The following is a 21,891-nucleotide window of genomic DNA, read 5'->3' as shown; positions in this document are numbered from 1 at the left end:
AGAATGGAGAGTACAAGAACTCGAGGTCTGAAATGAAGGCGATACATTCACTTGGACAGGGAAGCTAGCCACCTTTGGATTGGCTTGTCACAAATCTCCCACCACCGACAGCATTAAAACAGCTACCGCTGCAGCCATGACAACAGTTCTCTCTCTTTCTTTCCGTCCCACCACACAACTCTCTGACACGCACCCTCCACCGGGTCACCGCAGACACACGTATGCCCTGACACCTCTGCCACAGCACATCTGAGCAGAGCTTGTTTTGCTCGTCTCAGGAGGGTTAAAACCGTGTGTCTGTGTATGCGCCGTTCCCTCCCTTTCCCCTCCTGCTCATCTGCCACAAACTAAATGATCCTTTCATTTCCTGCTGGGCCGCTGGGCCCTGAGGTGGCGGCCACGGTCGGACTCGGCGGCTCTGCTCCCATGTGAAGTTCACAGCTCTTCCTCTTAGCTGCTGATCCACTATCATAACAAAGCTTACCATGGCACTTCCTGTCTGGGACAGAATTGCGTGAGCAGTGCCACGTCTATTGCCACGTCGCAGATATTCACCTGTGTTAGAAGGACCAGGAAGCCAGTGACTGAATGGTCCTGCATTAAAATCCGCATGGGAACTTGCACGCAAACAAAGAAGAAATAAGTAAAAAGGACAACGATGCTAATTCATACACCAACCTTTCGCCCAGTCCTCCGAGGCCTGACTCCGGAACTGACTTAGGAAGTAACATAATGGTTACCAAACCTTTAGGGGGACTGGGTGAGCGGTGTTGGGCTAAACATGTGTTTAGAGCAGACAACATCAGCAATCACCACTTGACCCCTCGGCAAAGAAAGGGTCACATACCGCTCCCCTTTTTTTTTAAGCGCTGTAGCAAAAAAAACTGAGGAAAAAATGTTTAACAGATAATATAATCAAGTGAAAGCACTCGCCTGTTGTGAGGGGACTGCAACCATGCTGATTCCCATATGTTTGAAATACACAGAGCACGATCCAGAGGCTCCACCGGGGATTTTTCAAGCCTCAAAGGGACGAAAACACACACCACAATACACATAGTCATGCTTCACCCAGCAGAAATGGAATTCCTTGCATTTGCAAAGAGTAAACAGAGGGAAAGATGTTCAAAAGAAATCGGATGTCTGTACATAAAAAGTTCTGATTTCTATGTATACATACTTATAGACTCATTAAGAGCTTTTCTAGTTTATAACTGAAGTACTTATGAGTTTATTATTTTTTGTAATTTTATGTTATAATATTTTTAGACAAGAAATGTAGTTTACTTCAACTGGTATACACACGGCAATTATTGGTTGTGTTGATTATTATGCGTGTTAAATATAAAAATAAACTGAACTGCAAAGTTTGTACACTGTTGTATAAATTCACAAATTAAAAACTTCCCTTTACAATTTACAGACTTAGCTTTCATATCTTAAGCAAAATGTATAATACATATATCAAATCACGTAGGATCAAATGAGTCAATTCTAATGCAATTCTTTTTTTTAATTTTACATTTAACTTTATGCAAATGAATAATCATCAACTCAATTAAGTCAAATAAACTGAATAACACCAACTGACTGAACTAGATCAATCAAATTAAAATAAATCAAATAAATTGAATCGCTAGCTTATTCTGAATAGCAAAGAAAAGTTAATTGGGTTCATTATAAGCTGATGTGATTTTTTTTTTTTGGCATTCTTCTAAATTAGTGTTTGTGAAACAATCTGTTTAAAGAAAACAAATCAAACAAAAGTGGAGTCATTCTTCAAGCATCCCTCCATTTCCTCCCCTCTCAGTTCCCCTGCCATTACAGTAAGTGACCCAACACCTCTGGCTCCCCTGGGCTTATTTATAAAGCAAATGAATCAGAAATCTGAGAAACTATGCACCAGCATCTCCAACCGCTTAACCCCGAACACACATCACATTACCTAATGGCAGCCTTGTTTAGAGAGAACTGGAAACATCAGTCTGAGATACATGAGAGGAATCTTTCACACAAGACTTAGGTTTATCAGCATTTTTTCTGTCAGTCCTGTTTAAGGCTTTAAAAGTCCATGGTTCAGCCTTAAATTCTTTGTTTCCAGACAGCGGGTTGTGGTAGATGTGTACAACTGCAGTTTTATTGTGAATGGTGAGGGGGGCAAGAAAAAGGAAAGAAAAACAATGTGAGAAAGAGGCTTGTTGGCACTCTAGGTGGAACGGACATAATATGAGGCGGTAAGGGAGAAAAAAAAAAAGTCATTACGTTTAATGTCGAACTGGTGGGAGGACAACATGCAACATCAAATACCTTCATTTCACTAAGCAAGGGTCTCAGGTTTCCCAGCAGACCACATTAAAATGCCAGAGGGGTTAAAAGTGGGTCCAATTGGGTGCAAGACGCCAAAATAAAAGAATTAAGTGGTGCACTGTTTACATCCACAGAGGGGTTTGGGTGACACAGCTCGGCATGATGGGTCTCAGCACTCACAGATCAGGGGGGAGGTTGAGTAAGTAGTGCTCTTTAAAGGCCATACTTTAGGAGTTTTCCTCAGGAGTACTGCCAACCTCCTGAAAACAAGCATTTGCCAAGAAAGTGGTGACACGGTTGTGTAAAAATGCTAAGAAAGGAGGTTAATGAGAGGAAAGAGAGGGCTACATTGTGTTGAGCGTAAAAGGTTAGAAGAATATTCATTCATTTGAAAGAGGCAAAAGAAAAAAAAAACTATATAAACATTTTCCCGGATGTAATTTTCAGTGCACGGACACATTTCCCAGTAGAAATCATCAGGGAGGAGGAAATCGTTTAGTCTCCTTAAGTGCCAAATTGTATCCTGATTTTCCTGTCCCAGCTGCCTGAGCGAAGTCAGAGGTTGGACGTCAACATCTCCAACTCCTTGACTGACAAAATGCTTTGAGTCATATTAACCGACTTTCTTTTACTCCTGAAATTACATGAAGAAAGTATCTCTCTACTGGGTGCTATACACTCATCTCTACAGTGGTAGGTGAAGAGAAAAACAAGTGTTTTTGGTGCTAACATGGGTGCTTCAATGAACGGAATGGGGGTGGAAGGGGAAAAACGAGAGGAACATGTGGAGCTCATTTATTAAAATGACTCAAAACGCTTGCCGGTTAATTCAAATCATGGTGTTTATTAGAATTCACAACAAAGCCTCGATGGAAATATTTCTTGGGGTCAGTACAAGTAAGCCTAGACCGCTCGGTCTCCGTCTGTGATGCACAAACCAAGCTAAAATGGAGAACACTGCGGGCAGGATGGCGCGTTGGGAGTCAAAGTTTTGCTGGTACAAATGGAAACCAAATCATTTACACATACTTGTAGCTTGATTCACAATAGTTCTGGCATCTTTTGCTCACGGTCCCTCAATGTTTCCTTTTTCTGATTGGCTCAGGGGCTCAGGGTTGTGTTTACCCGGACTAATTTACTGAATTATGTTCCGCTTAGCACTCAGCCTAGTTTGAGGCGACAGAAGCGTAAAGAGAGACACTTTCTGCCCATGGGTTCAGGCTTAAAGGACTTATCTTCCTCCTGCTGACGACAATTAAGGTGCATCTCTGACCTCGTTCCAAACCAGGATGACTCTCCAGAGCCTGCAAGAAACAACACAAGACCACTATAGAATTGTGTAGGTCTGCATTAATGCAGCCTGAGAGCTTTGTCGGGACCACAATGGTTCAACCGAGACAGTTTGGATAGGAGTGGCATTCCTGGCTGAGTGTTGACTGCAAAGTTATTACTATAAGTCAGGTGAAAAGAAAGCGTGCAGTACCTTCTCAAAGCTTCCAAAAATAACCGAGGTGACTCCAACCTGCCATCCAGGCTTTCTGGCCTGAGTTATAATTAATATGACAAGTCTATCCAGAGCAGAATAAATTATCCCGTTCGCCTGACCACCGCTTACATGCGAGCAGTTTGTGGAGTTCATTGGAAACACATGTTTCTGGGAAAGACCGCTTTGCGTGTTTGGTGCTCCTGAATACATTTCCGCTCCCATGTGACTGTGTTACGGCTGGCAGAGTTAAATGTAACCGAATGGGTTCAATACTGGCACAGCGGTGGCTATAACGAGGGAAGCACATTTGTTTGACCGCACCGGACGTCAATCACTCTGAAGAGCCCCGGTCGAATCCCGGCAAGCACGTCCCTGTGTGCAGAGACGGTTTGCAATAATGGGTGTACCTGGCATTGAGCCCTTTGGCCTAAGGAGGGACGCATTTTGGAGTCTGTATGAATGGCGTTACGCACGGGGGCACACGGAAGGGAGAGCGGTCCATGTGCGGGGTCTGCTTCGGCGAGCCGGAGGAATACTAATGAAAGCATTTTTCATAATTTCACACAAACCCACATTCTCTAGGCCTCTGAAACAAGGGGGAGAGGGAGTGGGGAGAGAAATCCATTAAAATGATCTGGAAATGATGCTTTCCAGCCCTGGACTGAGACAATGAGGTATAAATTACTGTGATAAGATCTGGGCAAAGTTCAAATCAAGCGAGATTTTCACATCTGGTCCTGTGCTCTTGTCGTCAAATTAATGGATTCTTCTGAAGCCGCGTGCACCAAGAATGTGATAACTTGTGCTTCCTGTTCTACTGATAACATTCCCAAGAGGAGGGAGAGGGAGGCACAGGGTCTTCTGAAGTGTACACAACACTGGACAGCAAACCTCACACGCTTTCCTTCTGTAGCTACACAAACACACGCTGACATACATGCATGTCATAAATCTACTTATATTAAGATTACAGACGGGGAAGAAAAAACTGGAAAAACAAAAAGAACAGAGAAAAAGCTCACTCTAAGAAAACTGTCAAGACCTTTATGATGCTCTGGACTTGTATCTCCTGCTTGCCTGGCCTGCCAAAACAGATTGTGAATCAAATGTGCGAGGTGTGCACTTCTGCCTCGCTCGCTCGCTCTCTCTGCTGATGACGCCAGTGCATCTCAGCTCAGGGAGATCAAGAAAGAATGGACAGATGGAGAAAACAAGAGAAATGCACAATGAAAAAGGACAGACAGATAAATTAAAGAATTAGCTTAGTCCGAGACGAGAAGAAAAAACCCACTCATCTTCATGTTGTTTCAAAGAAAGAAATTCTGGTTGCTTTTTCAAGTGCATTTACAAAGAATTTGGAATTTGCTTTTATCACTTGGCCACTCCATTCTGAGTGTTATGGAGTTAAACTCATTAAGTGGACGTGTCGATCTGTGAACAAAACATTCAGAGAGGTTTTGTGAACTGAATTAAATCATTAATTAAATGTTTTTATATTAATTTAAAGATTTGATTCACACAACATTTTGGAACAAAAAGCAAGATATTTGAGATAAGGCTGCTACAGGGCTTCAAAAGAGCTGGAATATAGTGTACTTAAATTATACTTTTATGGCCTGTTTTGACATTTAAAAGTGATTATCAATTATAACAGACAAAAGAGCCACCCCCGTACAATTTCTCATCCTTCACAATCAATTTCAGAACAGAAGTTCAGGGTGAAAAATAATACGATTTTCCTTTTTGACTACAATTATGGATGTTTAGCAGTTGTAATGAATGAGAACGCATGAGTGCTCAGCACTCTCTCTCTCTTCGGCTTCATTCAGAGGAAGCTGTGGTGGACTCGGGCCCAGGCATTTCAGACGTTCCTGGCTGATTGGAAACACACAGGCGTAAATGACCAGACGTTTATTTCCAGGTGAGGAGAGAGAGAAGGAGAAGCGACTCACCTCTATGCAGTCACATGGATACCGTTTCCAGGAAGGCCCTCAAGCCGGGGTTAATCTGCAGCACTAAATGAATAAACAAAGGATGGCTCTGTGGGCCGTGGTGGGCAGGTGAGCTCAGATCATCTTCCCACACTGAAACTCATCTGCACAGGAAATGACCCGCAGCACCTCACCTCCACACCTGGAGAGAGGAGGGGCTGTCCAAGAGAATCTGACCATGTCACATTACCTCACCTCCTGAAGAGGAACTCGCCTCTCACATCTGTCTACAGCTCTTCAGCTATCCTTCAACAGCAGCTCATTCCACACACACACGGAAAGAACATGCCCAACTCAAAAGGATCAGCCATTCAGGAGGCCACTGAAACAATCTATTCTAGTTTAGAGATTAAAAAAATAATACAAATAATTATATTACTACTAGCAAGTAAAATGAAAAACATAAGAAACTTCTGACTAACTAGAATTTTGAAACTTTGAAATTCTGACTGTGGTTCCAATTTAAATGTTCACAACAGTTCCATTAACAGTTGTTCTAGTACTTTTAATACGTATTTGACAAATATTTTCACTGCCAAACAATAATTTAAAGACAAACTTGTTTCAATAATTTACTTTCATACATGTCTGAGAAACATGTTCAAACAGAACAGTAAATTCTGTAAACTCATTAGCTCATGAATTATTTTGACTTCACTGGTCATGCTGAATAGTATTCATAAGAATCACTTGAACTTGTGATAATCAAATTTATTTTTGGCAATTGGTCAACACTGATTGCGCTGGATGCTTATGATTTAGTTAATCACAAAAAAGAACCAACTTCTAATTTGTTTGAGAATCAAATAACATTGGTCTCACTGGAAATTTCAGATTCACTAAAAAACATTGTCTAAGTAGTTTAAGAGTATAAGAGTTTTTAGCTTGGGAATCATTTAGATTACACTGGGCATGCTGAATGGTTTTTGATTCACTAAAAAGAAAAGATTTATAAGAATAATTTGTTCAACAATGAGATTACACTGGTCTTGTTGGATGCTTTTAAATCAGTAGAAAGAAGTGAATCATCAGAATAATTTTTTGGGGAATCAGACTACATTATTTGCTTTGCTTAAAGCACACACGCACAAACACACACTCACACAACTAATATTGGACTGTAAGATGGCCTACAGGGGTAAAACTTCATAACCACGCAGCTCTCAAAAAGTAACAACTGACCGTCTGCCAACCAAGTATTCGACATCACCATGCTATAAAAACAAACATTAACTATGACACACACTCGCTCACGCGTCAATCGAAAAGACACAAAATAAATGCAACAGACTTGCTGTCTCCTGGTCGGAGAGCGGCGAGGAAGAGGCGGGGTTTGATGGAATGCTTTCTCATTCTTCATCCTCTATTCATTTTTAACAGCTCTTTCTGTGCGGCACTCTCTGTTCGCCGTAATGACTCAATGAAGTGGCGTACATCAGGCGCCGACTCTGAGGTGTAAAAAATACCATCGCAGCTGCCCGATCAATACATTATGGAGTGAGAGTGCATGCTGGGGGAAGATAATGCCGCCTCGTGCGGAGACGCTGTCAGTCTCCATTAGTGTCTGGAGGGCTGTGCTGGGAGCGGCGGGCATATGTTGAGTCGCGGAGACCCACACTTCGACGCAGAGAGCTTTTGTTCCTAGCTTTTAATTGTGGCCCCACCTTGGAGGGGGTCCGTCACTCTGTCACCCCCGTCAGAGTGCGATGGTACGCTTGGATGTGGCAGGCTGGGACAGCGGGACCCAAACTAAGAGCTGTGCTTTTCTGCGGCTGTCAGGAGGATGCAGGCGGGCACACGCACACACGTAACAACAAAAATACACAGTGGGGAAGATGGAGACAGAACACACTGTGCCTGAAGCAAGTATGTACTTTCACAGGCTGAGGCGTCCTAACTGCTGAGAGAGGAATGGGAAGCATTTCAGCAGCATGAGACGAGTATGTGCCAATCTACTAGTGATATACACAACTAGATTTTATATTGACTAGTTGGTTGGGTGCCTGAACAACTATCAGAATAATCTTTAGGAATCCCTAAAAAATTTGCCTGGGTTGCACCTGATCCTGATCACACTTGTTTCTCATGCATACATATATATATATATATATATATATATATATATATATATATATATATATATATATATATATATATGTGTGTGTGTGTGTGTGTGTGTGTGTGTGTGTGTGTGTGTATTCTTACCTAAATAATAATGCTACATAAATAAATTATATATACAATATACAACATACTTTTATAGTAAACATACCTTTAATACTTCAATTAGAATGGTCTTATTTACTTAATTAAAATGTAATTATTTTATTAAAAAGTAAATGTAGGCAACACTAGAATATACAATAATATGTACAAAAAAATAGATATTCATTGTTTGTTTTTTACTAAAATATCTATTTTAATATATAAAATTTAGAGAGGAAAAATAAAAAAAGGAATAAAAGGAAAAAAAAAAACTCATAGTACAGTGCTTTGCTGTTGGACAATTTGAACTTTAAAACCCTTTTGGAAAAGTTCAATTTAAATTAAGAATGCATAGAATTTCTGTACAATATCCACTATCAGCCAATAGACGAGTTTTCTTTTTCTTTTTAAATTGCTATTATGTATAAGTATCAGCCACTATATTTAATCAGCAGACTATTTTAAGTGTAGATTTATGTTAAGATAAATCGAGATACATATATTTTATCCAGAAAAATAAATTGTCCACTAGTCATTTGTGACTGAATCCTTTGAAGCTACAGGCAGCCACTCTGGAAGACTAAGATACTGAGGTCAAGGTGAGAAGGGTCTACAACTCGCCCACTGCTGTTTGCCATCATGGCTGCAAGTATCTTAATGGCACATGGAGTGCCAACGCCTGCACATGTCCTTCCTGTCACCTCATCTCACTCCAACATCCAACCCCACTCAACCAGATGTGCTCAATTATGCCCCAAAACACTCACACAAGCCCACCTACGACAACCCCATGACCACAGACCGAGTGTTCCAACAAACACAAAGCATCCAAAAACTTGATCCCAAATCACATCTTAAACAAAATAGTTTCTAACTGTATGGATGATGAGGAGGGAGTTCATATGTTGATAGTGGCTTACAGCGCTGCAGAGGTAAAAGCTTTGAGCGAGTACACAGCAGATGCCTGACACATTGCTGTCCATTCAGTCGCTTTAAAGAGCAGCTGCTCTCGCCCCTGGCACTACAAACACACACTCTCTCTCTCTCTCTCTGTCTCACACACACACACCGCTGCTCTCGGTTCACACATACTGTATAGAGGTGCTCTGAGTGTTCTTTATCATGTTGCTATGAGGTTGCTAGGATGTTCTAGTTGGCTGTTAACTGACCCATCATATTAACACACTACCTCTAAACAACTCTATTATAAGCAGGCACATAAAAATCTAGAATACAAAAAATAACAAAGTGTATTTTCAGACTGCCCTCTTCACCGGTTTTATTTTACTGTCCACTAAAATAATCCACCATGTGCTTAAATCATTTTGTTCTCTCCTCACAGCCAAAAAAGGACTTCAGCAAGACAAGAATGCTGCACAGACACAAAAAAGTGCTGAATGATTTACCTTCATCTCAAGGAAAAAGAGTTAAAAAGAGAGCGATAGAGATTTTCTCCTTTCTTCTTGGCTGCATGGTTAGTAGGAAAGTGAAGAAGATGGCCGTATTATTAACTGGATTTGATGTCTCACACTAAAGCTTTTGTTTTTAATAAACAACACAGCACAAATTTCAAATAATAAACTCAAGCAATATTTGAGATATATATATATATATATATATATATATATATATATATATATATATATATATATATATATATATAATTTTCCTACATGTATTTAATAAATAACAATTATTCTATATACAACAAAATATACATACAAATAAAATTACAGTTAAAAATGAAATAAAATTTTTTTAAATAAAATTAAATAATACTGCCACCTTTCTTTGGGCCACTTGTTTTGCTGTTTTAGTTTTTACTGATTCCGTAACAGTACCATACATAATACAGTCAAGCCAACAAAGTGCTTGAAAAAAAATTGCAATTCACACTGAAAAAAGCAAAAAGAGAAAGGAGGAGAGAAACAAGAGGGTAAGAGATGACAGTGTGAGATAACGCCGTTGGACTTCTGATTCTCAGACAGTAGGTTGATGATAAGAATGGCATCTTTCACAGTCAGATCAGCCAATCTGGCCAGGCGTCCGCAGCAGCTTCTGTATTGTGGCGGGGACTTCCAGGTCAGGAGCTGAAGAATGGAGTCAGTGAGTGTGGCAGAGAGGGGGCCTGGGGCAGGTGGCGAGTCACTATTGAAAGAGACAGGCTAGGGCGGCAGGGAGAGCGCTGGGTCACGGGAACGGCTCCCCGATCTATAGGCGGCTCAAAAACACCTCTCATTGTTCAGAGAGATCATGTGGCACGGGCTCCACCACGAGCGCGTCAGGATCCTTCTGGCTTGAATGTGCGCAGTATCTCTGACAACAAGCCACCTTTATGCCCATCCAGGTAATTACAGACCACGGGTGAGGATCCATTACTGCTGGACGCAGGTAGAGTCCAGGTGCCCGGTCTCGGAGCGCTCAGCCATGCTGGGAGAGGAAACCAGGGGAGCGATCAGCCCTGTCCCACTGGCCTGAAGGCATAACCAGCACAGAGGAGCACACTATACTACACTTAAACACAGAGATGGCTTTGTCTTGCCATTCACACACACACACATACACTCTGCACCTGAGTTGAGGGCTGTGTGAGGGCGGTAGATAAAACACATGGCACACACTCTACCGGTGATAAGCATCGATGAGAGGAGTTTTACAGTCGCAATGTGATAACGGCAATCTGCGCTGACCACCGCCATGACTGCATGTAGATTGATGTAAATATTTGGTACTAAGAATACAACCAAATGTAATGAAAATAAAATTAATTGCTTAACTTAACTTAACTTATTACTTGCTTAACTCTCAATAAATGTTTCTTTCAGCAGACAGTTTTATATGGTTTTGAGTTAAAACCCATGTCGATACATCGCAATTCCTAATAAAGTTACAGACCAAGCAGTGAGTACCTTCAGTTAATTGTACTCATATTTGCTGCTTTTAATCTATACCCCACCACGACGACAATATAGACTCAACCAGATGAGCACAAACAAAAACATCGGCCCCAACACAAAGCAAGATACACTTGCAACTATCAGTCAAGCTTCTTCCAGAACGTGATAGCAAACTCACAACATGCCAGCATCTTTCGTGCACTGTCGCCCGTTCATCTCCCGATCTCCGACGGGCCCCTGCCACCCCGCCACGCCACACACATAACAACAGGGCCAGGAAGGAAAAGTGCTCTCGCCGAACAAATGACAGGGTGTTTCTGCTACTGAGTCATAACAAAATACAATCAAAAGAGACTTGTGTTCTTGCTCGCTTTATGCTTCGAATAGATAAAGCGACTCCTGTCTTCTCTCGCACAATGCGCTGTGTAGTCTAGCAGGGCCAGGGTGACGCTCCGGGGACCAGATAGGAGTATCGATAATGCTGGCTGCATGTCCGATTGATTTTGGGAAGCTGAGACAGTGGCTGTGTGATTCTTTCTTTCTCCTGGTACGCTGTGTCAAGCAGACGGGCGCTGCTTGTGATGGGTTTAGTGTCAGCACACACATCCGGCAGAAATGGCCACATGGAGCCAGCTCCCTTAGGGGTGGTACATAACACAAAGGACGCCGCATAAACACACACAGCACAGTAACATTGATATATAATGGCCAGGAGGCTCTGATATCCTCATGTGATCTTTCTGAAGCACTTACAGATCTGCTGTAAAACCTAGTGAGCTGCCTTGCTGTCTACATGTGGTATAAAGCTTTAAACACACACAAATACGTTGTCTATACTTATAATTATAAGTAAAAAAAGGGAATGTTGACAATTTTGTTTATTTGAAACAAAAAATTTTAATAATAAAAGAATACAATTATTTTAATAAATACATTTTATTTTAGACAACAAATGACTTTCTTAAAAACATTTTATTATATATATATATATAGAGAGATAATTTAATTTAAGTTTATTCTACATTTTAGTCACAATAAGTTCTGGAGGAAAATTAAAAAAAACAAATACATAAATGCTTGCCTTAAGGCATTAAGTTGCCTTAATAATGCCTACTTAGTGTCTACTTAGGAACATAACGCACATTAATGCAGGCAGACATAAAACTGGGCAAATAGGAGAGACAGTCTAAACCGGGCCTAAAGACAGAGACATTGTCTTACAGAACAGCATCAGATCCTCCAGGACAGCCTGGACTACAGGGAGACATTGCGGTAGAGGAGGTGCGTCTGAGCTCTGCGGGATAAACAGGGCTGTGCGGTCTTTTGAAGGCACAAAGACAAAGCGATGAGCACTGATAAGAGGAGGCGCCACACTGCTTGAAGCCCTGAGAGCTGAGCAATCACACACAGACTGATAAGCATCGGCCCATAAAGAAGACTCCGGCAGCTCTCCTCCAGACAGGCCGGAGAAGAGAGAAAGAGAGGAAGGGGAGCTGTGTGATAAAGATGGTTACTTTCTTTCTTTTAGAGGTGAGGGTTTAAAGGAGGGGCGACGTGAGATGATGACGAGACGCTTTTCTTGACAGGAAGTCACTAGATGCAAAGGAACAGCAGGTACGTCTGAAGACACGGCAGAGAGTCAGTGCAATCTCAAAGATGAAGCTTCCTGACAGTGCCATGCAGCTAATGTGTGTCTACAGGCCAAGCACTAAACATCACAACAGTCAACACGGCCTACCTTCTACTGACAAACCGCATTTCAGAGCGTTGCAATTGCAGTGCTTTGATTTCAACGAAACATGAAAGACTGTATGTATGTGTGAGCATACACAGCAAAATATCACTTTGCGGCTGAAAAAGAGCAAACAGTGCAGTGTACTTTGATTCCCTGAAATTGATTTTCTCTCTTGTTTTCTTTAGACTGTATAGCTACATGGAGGGTCAAAATGGAGAGAAATCTTTTAAAAGTACAAGCCTTTGTTGATTGGATTATCTTAGTATGACAACTGGAGGAATGGAAAAAAGATAAATCAAAATCCCTTTAAACAACATCCATCTAATCTAACGCAAAGGTCACAATAAGCCTATTTACCAAACGTAGACTGCTGATAGTTTTCCAGCCGGGTTGTAACGGCTTCTGTGTAACATATCTTGAAGTTGAAAGTGTTTAAATGCTCAGCAAAGAAAGTTAAGTCAAGCTAGAGAGGATTCTTGTAGATTGATCATTCTGATAACTGTTGCTTGATATCCAAATGCTTCGGATCCTGTGGGAAAAACTATAAGAGCAGCCAGCGGTCTTACCTGAGCCGGTGTCTATGACTGTCGACTGGCCTCTACGGTCGGCCACCAGACGAGAGGAACCAGGCATGCTAACGGGTTCAGAACGCACCGGCTGGATCCTGCAACATATGGACAAGAGATATCCAAGAATAGTGAGTTAGACTCCTACTCATTACATTTATATTTATGTCTGCTTTTATCTAAACAACTTTCTGTACAAATGAGGGCAACGGAAGCAATCAAAAACAACAAAAAAGGGTCAAGTGTGTTTTAAATCAAAAAGAACAAGAAAAATTAACAAGGGTCTGTAAATCTCTTAACAGCTTTAATCCATTTAAATGACATGATATTCTGATTAATTAATACAGAATTTAAATATTTGTTGAATAAATTTCTTAATATTTGCTGTTAAAACACCAGCAAATTTTGAAATTATTCTATAATTCTTAAAATTATAAATCTATAATTTAAAATTATTCTATAAATCTATGAAATTATAGAAAGAAAACAATAGAAATGAGACAACAGAGAAAGACAGACAGACAGACAGAACAACAAAACCACTGACAGATGACAGACAGACAGACAAACAAATGATGAAACAAATGATAAAGAGATAGCAGTTTCTGTACAGTGAAAGTGCTGGTTACAGTTGGTCAATATGTGTATTTAGTGAATTTCTGTGGTTAGTAACATGAGTCTATGCTGTCACATCCTGAATTGGGTGTTGATGATGGAAGCTGGTAATGTGAGCAGCATTGTGTGTGAATGTGTGTTTAGTGTCGGCACCTGAGGCTGTGCAGGTCCAGGTCGTCTGTGTCGAAATCAAGGAGAGGCTGCTGGGTGTCGCTAGGCCCCTGTGACTGCAGTACAGAGGAGCTGGAGGAGATAACTGTGGTCTGACCCGACGGATGGATGGTCTTGAACTGAAACTGAGGGCCCATCCAGAGTCTTCTGTGAGGGCCGGTGTGGGTCACAATCTCCACCTGTAAAGTATAACACCAATAGAGAAGAGGACTTAAACAGCTTTTGTAACAAATTTAACTTCAGCAAAGTGATATACAGTTGAGTGCACAAAAGTCGGTATCATATATATATATATATATATATATATATATATATATATATATATATATATATATATATATATATATATATATATATATACACACACAAACATTATATATATCTATATTATAAAATCTATGAATACATGAAACTTAACACTGATAGCATAATAGCTGAAACATAATTAATATTATGTAAAAAAAAGTATGATAAAATTCAATAAAAATAAAAACAATTCCATGCAGTCTTAAACTGGGGGTGTGTAACACCAACCGTTCAAATATGCACAAAGTAACACACACACAGACACATACGCACACACACTGTGTGGGCAAGTGTCTGTTTTTGACCAGCAGTATCAAATCTGGAAGGAAAGGGGGGGGGTTTAGACAGACGCCACTCTTCCTCCCCAGTAGACCGCATTAACATGGCACAGAAAGACACCAACATCACGAAGCAAGAGAGAAGGAAAAGTGAAGACGACGGCTGTCCATCCAGCCAGCATCCCTCTCTCCTCTTCATTTCTCCATCTTTTCTGAAAGAGCATGGCGTGGGGTCAACTCTTCTGTCCTCTTTCTGTCACATCTGTGTAAATGAGGCCAGCGGTATGTGCGTGGGTTTTTTTTCTCTATAGTTAACACCAACGGTGTCGCACAGCCCTGAGAGAAACAGATGCGGTGCTGCTTTCTGCTTTTCTGCTTTCGTGGGGGCCATGGCCAGATGTTGCCCCCCTCCGCACTCTTTCCGCACTTCGCCTTGAGCCCGCCATATTGCGGCCGCCTCACACTGACAGCACTTATTACACGCAGCCTGCTGCCACAGCACTCACAGAGGACTGTGTTTTTTATGCTATGTTGCCATAACACATAACAGACAAGCGGTCTAATTGCAATCGCATATAAAGCAGATAAATAGAGCCATCAACAGGGTTTAGGCTGTGTTTAGCCAATAGCTGTCGCTGCAAGTGTTAATGGTGTCATTAGGCAGGCGGGATGTGATGGGGATGTATGCTGTCGCTAATGCTTGTGCATTAACAACCTTAAGGTTTAAGAGCTTTGGCTGGGGCCGGTCAGGCCACACAAAAACTGCCACACACATGCTGGACATGCTGCGTCTGCGTAACTAGAGTATTAGATCATAAAACATACAAAAAGTCTCAGACCGCATTGTAAATCTGGGATTATGAACCTAATTTAAAATAGGGAAATGAACATTTTGAGATTGAGCAAATTTAAACTGAAACATGATGTGAAATTAATATATATGAGAAATTTAATATTTTGACTACTTCTACACCCAAGCGCTGTTGTGACTATGCAGAATACTAGGAATTACTGAAGTTTATATTATTTTCTTCTAATTACAAGTTTTGATTGAAATGTTTATAAAATAAGCATATTACATTGCAAACAAGAACCGTTTTAACTGTTCTTAGACATGTTTGGATGGATGGATAGACAGAGTTATTGCTATGTTAAAACTATTAACACTGTTAAAAAAATAATTAAATAAAATATACATATTAGATATGAAAGAGGTAAAACAACTTAGAAACTTACAAAACCACATGAAATTGGTTTATACAAACTCAGTGAGTTTAAGATAAATTATTGATGAATAAGTAAAAAATAAAACTGCTAATTTAATACACTACAGTATTATATAAATAACACCAAAATTACACATAATAAATAAACACAAAAATAAAGTGTTTTCTCTAATAAATGAGGCAATCATACATTATATTTTGGATGAAAAAATGGTAGGGAAAAAATTATAAAAAATGTGACCAGATCCATGCTAGGTGAACGCAGCCGACAATGGAGCAAGAATGTATTTATGAGTTATACCATCAACAATTCTGATGCATTAAGACTCACCTGTGAGAGCCATTCTTCGTCCTCCTGGCCACTGTGATCAGATGCCAGACTGTCATAAGACTCATGCCGAGTGATGGGGCCAGGGCTGCCAGGAGGAGCCACTGCAAACACAGAGAAAATAATTACTTATGTACCAAAATATATATATTAGATTAGTTATAAAATTGCCTATCTATCATAGTTATTTATTTACGTATGCAAATGTTACATTAAAATGAAATCCTTTTATAATATAATATAATAGGGTCACCTTGTTAACAATAAAGAGTAAACACGATGAAAAATAGAATGACTCTGTAAGAAGTGAGGGTACGTCATTTTGCATAAAAGCGACAATAAAACATCCACTTAGTAATTACGATTTTTGGGCTGTGGAAAGCCAGTAAAAATGTTGACGGTATGTTTTGGTATGTGAGCAGCAGAACAGACAAAAGAGAGCAGAGCTGTCAGCAGCAAAAGACAGAACGGGCAGTGACAGATGGAGCACTTGGAGGCTTCGCTAAGCAGGCGCCAAGTCTTCAAACTAATGTGCACAATCAGTGGTTTCCCTTCCCACCTCCAGGCAAACACATGCCTTTGTTACCAATGTACATAATACAGCAGTGAATAATAAAGATGTCAAGTCCTCATCTGGAAGACACAAGGAGCCCGTCGCTCTCGTTGCCTCTTCTTCTCTCTATCTGTCTCGCAGACATAAGTGCTCACGCACCAGGTGTTCAGACACACTTGAAGAGGTGTTCCTGCCAGGTTCATGACGCAGTCACTACTGTGTGAGTAACACATACACCGACACCTCCATTCGAAAAGGGAAATCTGCTCGCTATCCGTCCCACTCAATCACAGTAACACTAGCCGCTGCCAGAGCACAGCCTCAGCTATCCCAGCAAGCTGCATAATGCGGACATAAATCGTAGAGTGACTTACCGACCTCTGATGGGTCAGAACAGAGCCAGAGCATGTTACCTCTTAAACACAATCAAGCTCTGGCCTTCCTCCTCCCCTCCTTCCAAAGCCCAGGGGGACAATAAGTGTTGACTAATAAATAATTGAAGGGTAAGAACAGTAGCTGGCTCTGTAGATCAGGTTACAGTGGGTTCATAATGGCCGGGCTTAAGAGGTCGAGGGCTCCTGGACTGTTAAGAGCAGTTTATCTGTTGTGAGTTACCGAGTGTGAGCAACAGAATAAGGACAGGAAACAGGCCCTGACCGCATAAACCCGCAGTATCACAGTCACAGCCTGGTTACAAATTTGCTTTGGCCACCAACACACAAACCATGTACAAACGAGCTTTCAGTTAAATAATGTTTGTTCAGGTGCATAACGGTGTACGCATTGACACCTGGAAACAGAAGCCGGACTGGGTTGTGCTAAAGTCGTTGTTTTTACTGTAGATATTTTCCCCCACAGCACCTCATAAACATGAAGGCTTGATTCAACACACAAACGAATAACTAAAATACAAACACATGCACGTATATCGTTAAGAAAAATATGTTTATATATTTAAATACCGGTAATATAAATAGATAAAACGTATATACACATGTAAATATTTTTAAATATATAATGTCTGTGTGTGTATTTACATATACATAATAAACACAGAACACACACTTATATTAGAATAACTAAAACATATTTTGGATGCGATTAATCACATTTAATTATTTTACAGCAATATTTAAATATTTATACAGTCATGTTTATATAATTGCAAATATGTTAACATCCTAAATATTTACATAAAAATTCAACTGTTCATTTGTTTATTTAATGCATTTTTTATTGGTTAGTCCAATAATGAAATGATAGATGAAAATTAATACTGTATATGGCCACATAAATAAGGTGCAAGTAGACCCTTGCATCAGATGTTGCATCCTACTCTGTCACTTTTAAAACAGAAGACAAACTTAATTATTTGGTATACCCGGAGAACGTTTGGGTGTATTCTGCTCACTGCATTCCAAAAGCACATTGAAAGAATATGCTAAATAAATGCAAGGGTGTAAAACGTAAATGGACTGCAACTTCCTGCAGCTACAAACGCAACCCTCGCACCTTTCCTTAAGAAATGCAGGCTCATTCATTAGAGAGCTCTCAGACACACAGCCGCCACTCTCTCTGCTCAACGACAGCTAATGTCGCAAGCTGAGGATTCCCTGAGCGCGTTCAGTTGGACCGAAGAAGCGTCGCTGGGCCAGCGTGTCCTTGTTATCTACCCATCATCTGAGTATCATCAGCAGAGGCTGGGTAATGCTCCCCTTCCCGAGTGCTGCCAAAGGCTGGGCAGATGGACAGGTGGAGATAGTGACCAAGAAGTGGCGCCACGGTTGCTTTTATCACCAGTCGTGCAGGCTCCAGCTCCTCTGACCCTACTGTCCACATGCTGCATTTTTAATCAGGCAGGTCATCCAATCTAGAAGCAAGACCAGAGCTGTCAATCACAAAGCCCTGCTTGCTGCGAGTCCTTATAGTTTGAGGGTAAAGGCACGCAAACCGCCCCTTTCTGAGACCACTGAGCATGGGAATGCTTCGCTACAGATGCCCCTCTGCTATCTCCAGCTCTCTTCCGCCATCTTTCTTTGTATTCTCTCTTTTCAGAGTGGCCTTTTACAAAGTAATTACAAAGAAAACGACAGCTTGATAACACTAATGGCCAGCTAAAGGCTTCTTCAAGCTTGCATCACTTCCTGCCTGCAACTGTGTTGCTAAGAAGACCTCAGAAGTGTTCTCAGTAAACAAATTTGTAGAAACATTTTGTAATAAAAGTGTATGTTTATACATACATATATGTGTGTGTGTGTAGGGCTTTTAATCGTGATCAATAAAAGTTTGTTCATATGATATATGAGTGTGCTTTGTGTGTGTGTGTGTGTGTGTGTGTGTATATGTATATATATATATATATATATATATATATATATATATATATATATATATATATATATATATATATATATATATATACACTGTATATGCAAACACATCCATGCATTTAAGAAAAATGTTATGATTGTATATTTAATTATATGGAATGTAAAAATAATGATATAAATATATTAATGTACATATTAATGTACATAATTTACTATATATACTAAAAGTGTGTTATGTATATATGCATAATAAATAAACAAAATATATACATACATAAAAAAGTTATTTTAAATGCAGCTAATTATGTAAGTTTATTTTTTTATTTTAATATATAATATAAATTAAAACGCTATTGTTATATACAAAAAATTAGATGCTATTTTAGAGTGGAATATACTAAAATTACAAAAAATGAATGCACACACACAGACATTATTACTGTAATATTTCTGAGTAAAACAAAAAATGAAAAAAATCCACACACACTGGATATGTCAGTGGTTGCTGCTCATGGTGCAACACAACACAGCAAGCAATCAAAGGTGGCACGTCGTGGGCTGCCCAGCACACTGAGGGCCGGGGGCGCAAGACAAACACGGCCACATGCATATGCACATACTCTTCTGAGTATCAGGTTGGTGAGGTTCAGCTAAAACAGAAGTGCACAGTGCAAGGATCTCTGGCTTATTTTAATTAGACATTAACGTTAATGCACTGAACAAGCTCATTATGCCTTTCTTTGCCCCCTGGTGGACCGCATCCACGACGAGCCGCTGCCATGACCGCTCACGCAGGGCTATTTCATCACTCTGACACATGCATGGTGATTAGACCGACTTCCAGAGAATATTCTACCCGTTAGGCCTAGAGCACTTGGACTTTAGCGGCAGAGAAGAAATGTGAAGCCTGGCCTGAAGGACCCAGACAGCTAATTACTCATTAATGTTTATGATTATCCAGCTAACGCAACAATGCTCACTTATTCAAGATATATTAGATGTGTGGTCATCCGTGAGCCTCCTGCCCTCAAGTTGCATTCTCTTGCCTTTCATACGTCGACCCAAAGTGCTTGCGCTCTCTATGCACTTGTTATTAAATTACATGAGTTTAAAACCACAGTAATTGGTTTAATCTGAACGCTGGGTTAATTTGACGCTATGATGAGTTTCAGGGCACGGATGTACTAGCGAGTGACAAAGCCCTGATTCACAACAGCACTTGAAAAAGAAAAGCGCTTCACAAACTGCTACGTCGAACGGAATGGGTTTATCTCTCCGAACGAGTTTACAGTTCATGTTTCTTGTATGTTGGTGTACCAATAAGGGTTAAAAACAAACATCTCCAGTGAGACAAGAAATACTTACATCCAGCCAGGAGGTATTGATAGTACTGCACAAAGTCTGAGGCCAGCACCAAGGGATGGTTGCTGTTGAAAGGTGGTTGTAGCTCATTCCACTGCGGTGTCCTACTCAAAACAAACACAGAAATCAATTTAGGAAGCGCATATCAAAGGGCCAGATGTATATAACATTCTCCAGCTGAGCTATAATGGACTCAAAACTCTCTGCAGCCTGACGGACCTTCCATTTCTCCCGTCTCATGTGGGCCGCACAAGCTATACAGCTCAGTACATACAATCATTTAACATGTACAATCAGATCAGAAAGCCATTATGAGAGCAACCCCTGCCTGTTTCCATTTTCTTCGCTCGGTCACAAGCTTTATTGCATTATGACTGAGCTCAGCGTCTGGGTCGGTGACAAGTCATGACGTTAATCATTTGCTTGCCCTCATTAAGGCGCCATATAAACTGTTTTATGTAAATGATATGACTACAGTGGGTCGTGTCAGGTGCTTCTGTTGGACTGAAGGTGAAGTGTAAGAGCAGGTAAATAGGTGTGGTGCTGAGAGCCCCGGGGGCAACACCTGGCTAGATTCCAACAGGCTCTTGGACAGGTGTTCAGCTCCAGAGGCGTGTCGTCGCCTATCTTTTGGGCCGTGCTGATTGGACGAGGTTCCAGCACATGCTCCACCAGATTTCCGTAGCAACTCAGGATGTAGAGAGATTCAACGACAGCCTGGCGAGACTGATCTAACAGGGAAGATAAGTCAAGAACAAGTTATTAAAGATTTTGGTTTCTAACAGAACATTTTTGTGGATTTTGTGGAACATGTGATAAACGTGGATTTTTCAGTTTACATGTGGACCACTTAAAGGATTAAAAAAAAAATTACAAAAAGGAGATGCCAAAGCTTTATATTTAAAAAAGGAGATGCCAGAGCAATATATTTATTGTATTATACGTACTGTATATGTTTACATTCTGAATAAGCAGAATGTTCACATATACATATAATACTATAATACACACACACACAAAATAAAAAAAATCTATTTTACATCAATATTCAACCCAGTTAATTTAAATAAAGCTAAAAATTTAAGTCTAAACAAAATAAGATGTTCATGCACTGAAGGTTGGAAGCCATGTCAGACCTTTCTCTCTCTTAATGTTGGGGTTGGTGATAAACCAAGAGCGGGAAGAGGCGAAGACTGCGGCCACACAGAACTCTCCACCGCTGGACTTACTAGGGGAAATCTGGGGAGGTGGCTTGGATTTGCTAAAAAAAAAAAAAAAAAAAAAAAAAAAAAGTTCAAAATGAGAATAAGAATAGTGTGAGAGAGAGAGAGAGAGAGAGAGAGAGAGAGAGAGAGAGAGAGAGAGAGAGAGAGAGAGAGAGAGAGAGAGAGAGAGAGAGAGAGAGAGAGAGAGAGAAAGGAAGGAAGAAAGTTTTTGCTGAGTAGCATCAGGAGTAAAACAGTACAGTTAATATCACATTACTGACAAGAAAAGTGACATAGTTGGGATGTAAAGAATCAAGACAAAATTTCCTC

At 40.4% G+C, this 21,891-nt stretch overlaps 1 protein-coding gene across 7 annotated transcripts in view; it reads right to left on the bottom strand.

Annotated features, from left to right (window-relative positions):
• Positions 1-21,891, bottom strand: part of bcas3 (BCAS3 microtubule associated cell migration factor) — a 193,336-nt gene that overhangs the window by 103,686 nt on the left and 67,759 nt on the right. For 6 of the 7 annotated variants that reach the window (XM_043258853.1, XM_043258854.1, XM_043258855.1 and 3 more), the window contains 6 exons: positions 21,493-21,617; positions 20,922-21,087; positions 20,360-20,460; positions 16,115-16,215; positions 13,956-14,152; positions 13,188-13,285 (listed from right to left, as the gene is read on the bottom strand). In XM_043258853.1, the coding sequence (XP_043114788.1) occupies positions 13,188-13,285; positions 13,956-14,152; positions 16,115-16,215; positions 20,360-20,460; positions 20,922-21,087; positions 21,493-21,617 (788 nt within the window). Of the gene's footprint in view, positions 1-11,931; positions 12,507-13,187; positions 13,286-13,955; positions 14,153-16,114; positions 16,216-20,359; positions 20,461-20,921; positions 21,088-21,492; positions 21,618-21,891 lie in introns of those variants that run through there. The other variant, XM_043258857.1, reaches the window with a different exon arrangement.

Source organism: Puntigrus tetrazona, chromosome 15 (assembly GCF_018831695.1).
Source record: "Puntigrus tetrazona isolate hp1 chromosome 15, ASM1883169v1, whole genome shotgun sequence".
Classification (NCBI taxonomy): domain Eukaryota; kingdom Metazoa; phylum Chordata; class Actinopteri; order Cypriniformes; family Cyprinidae; genus Puntigrus; species Puntigrus tetrazona.
Note: the sequence above shows the minus strand (reverse complement) of the source record. Positions and strands in the feature narration are given on the sequence as shown.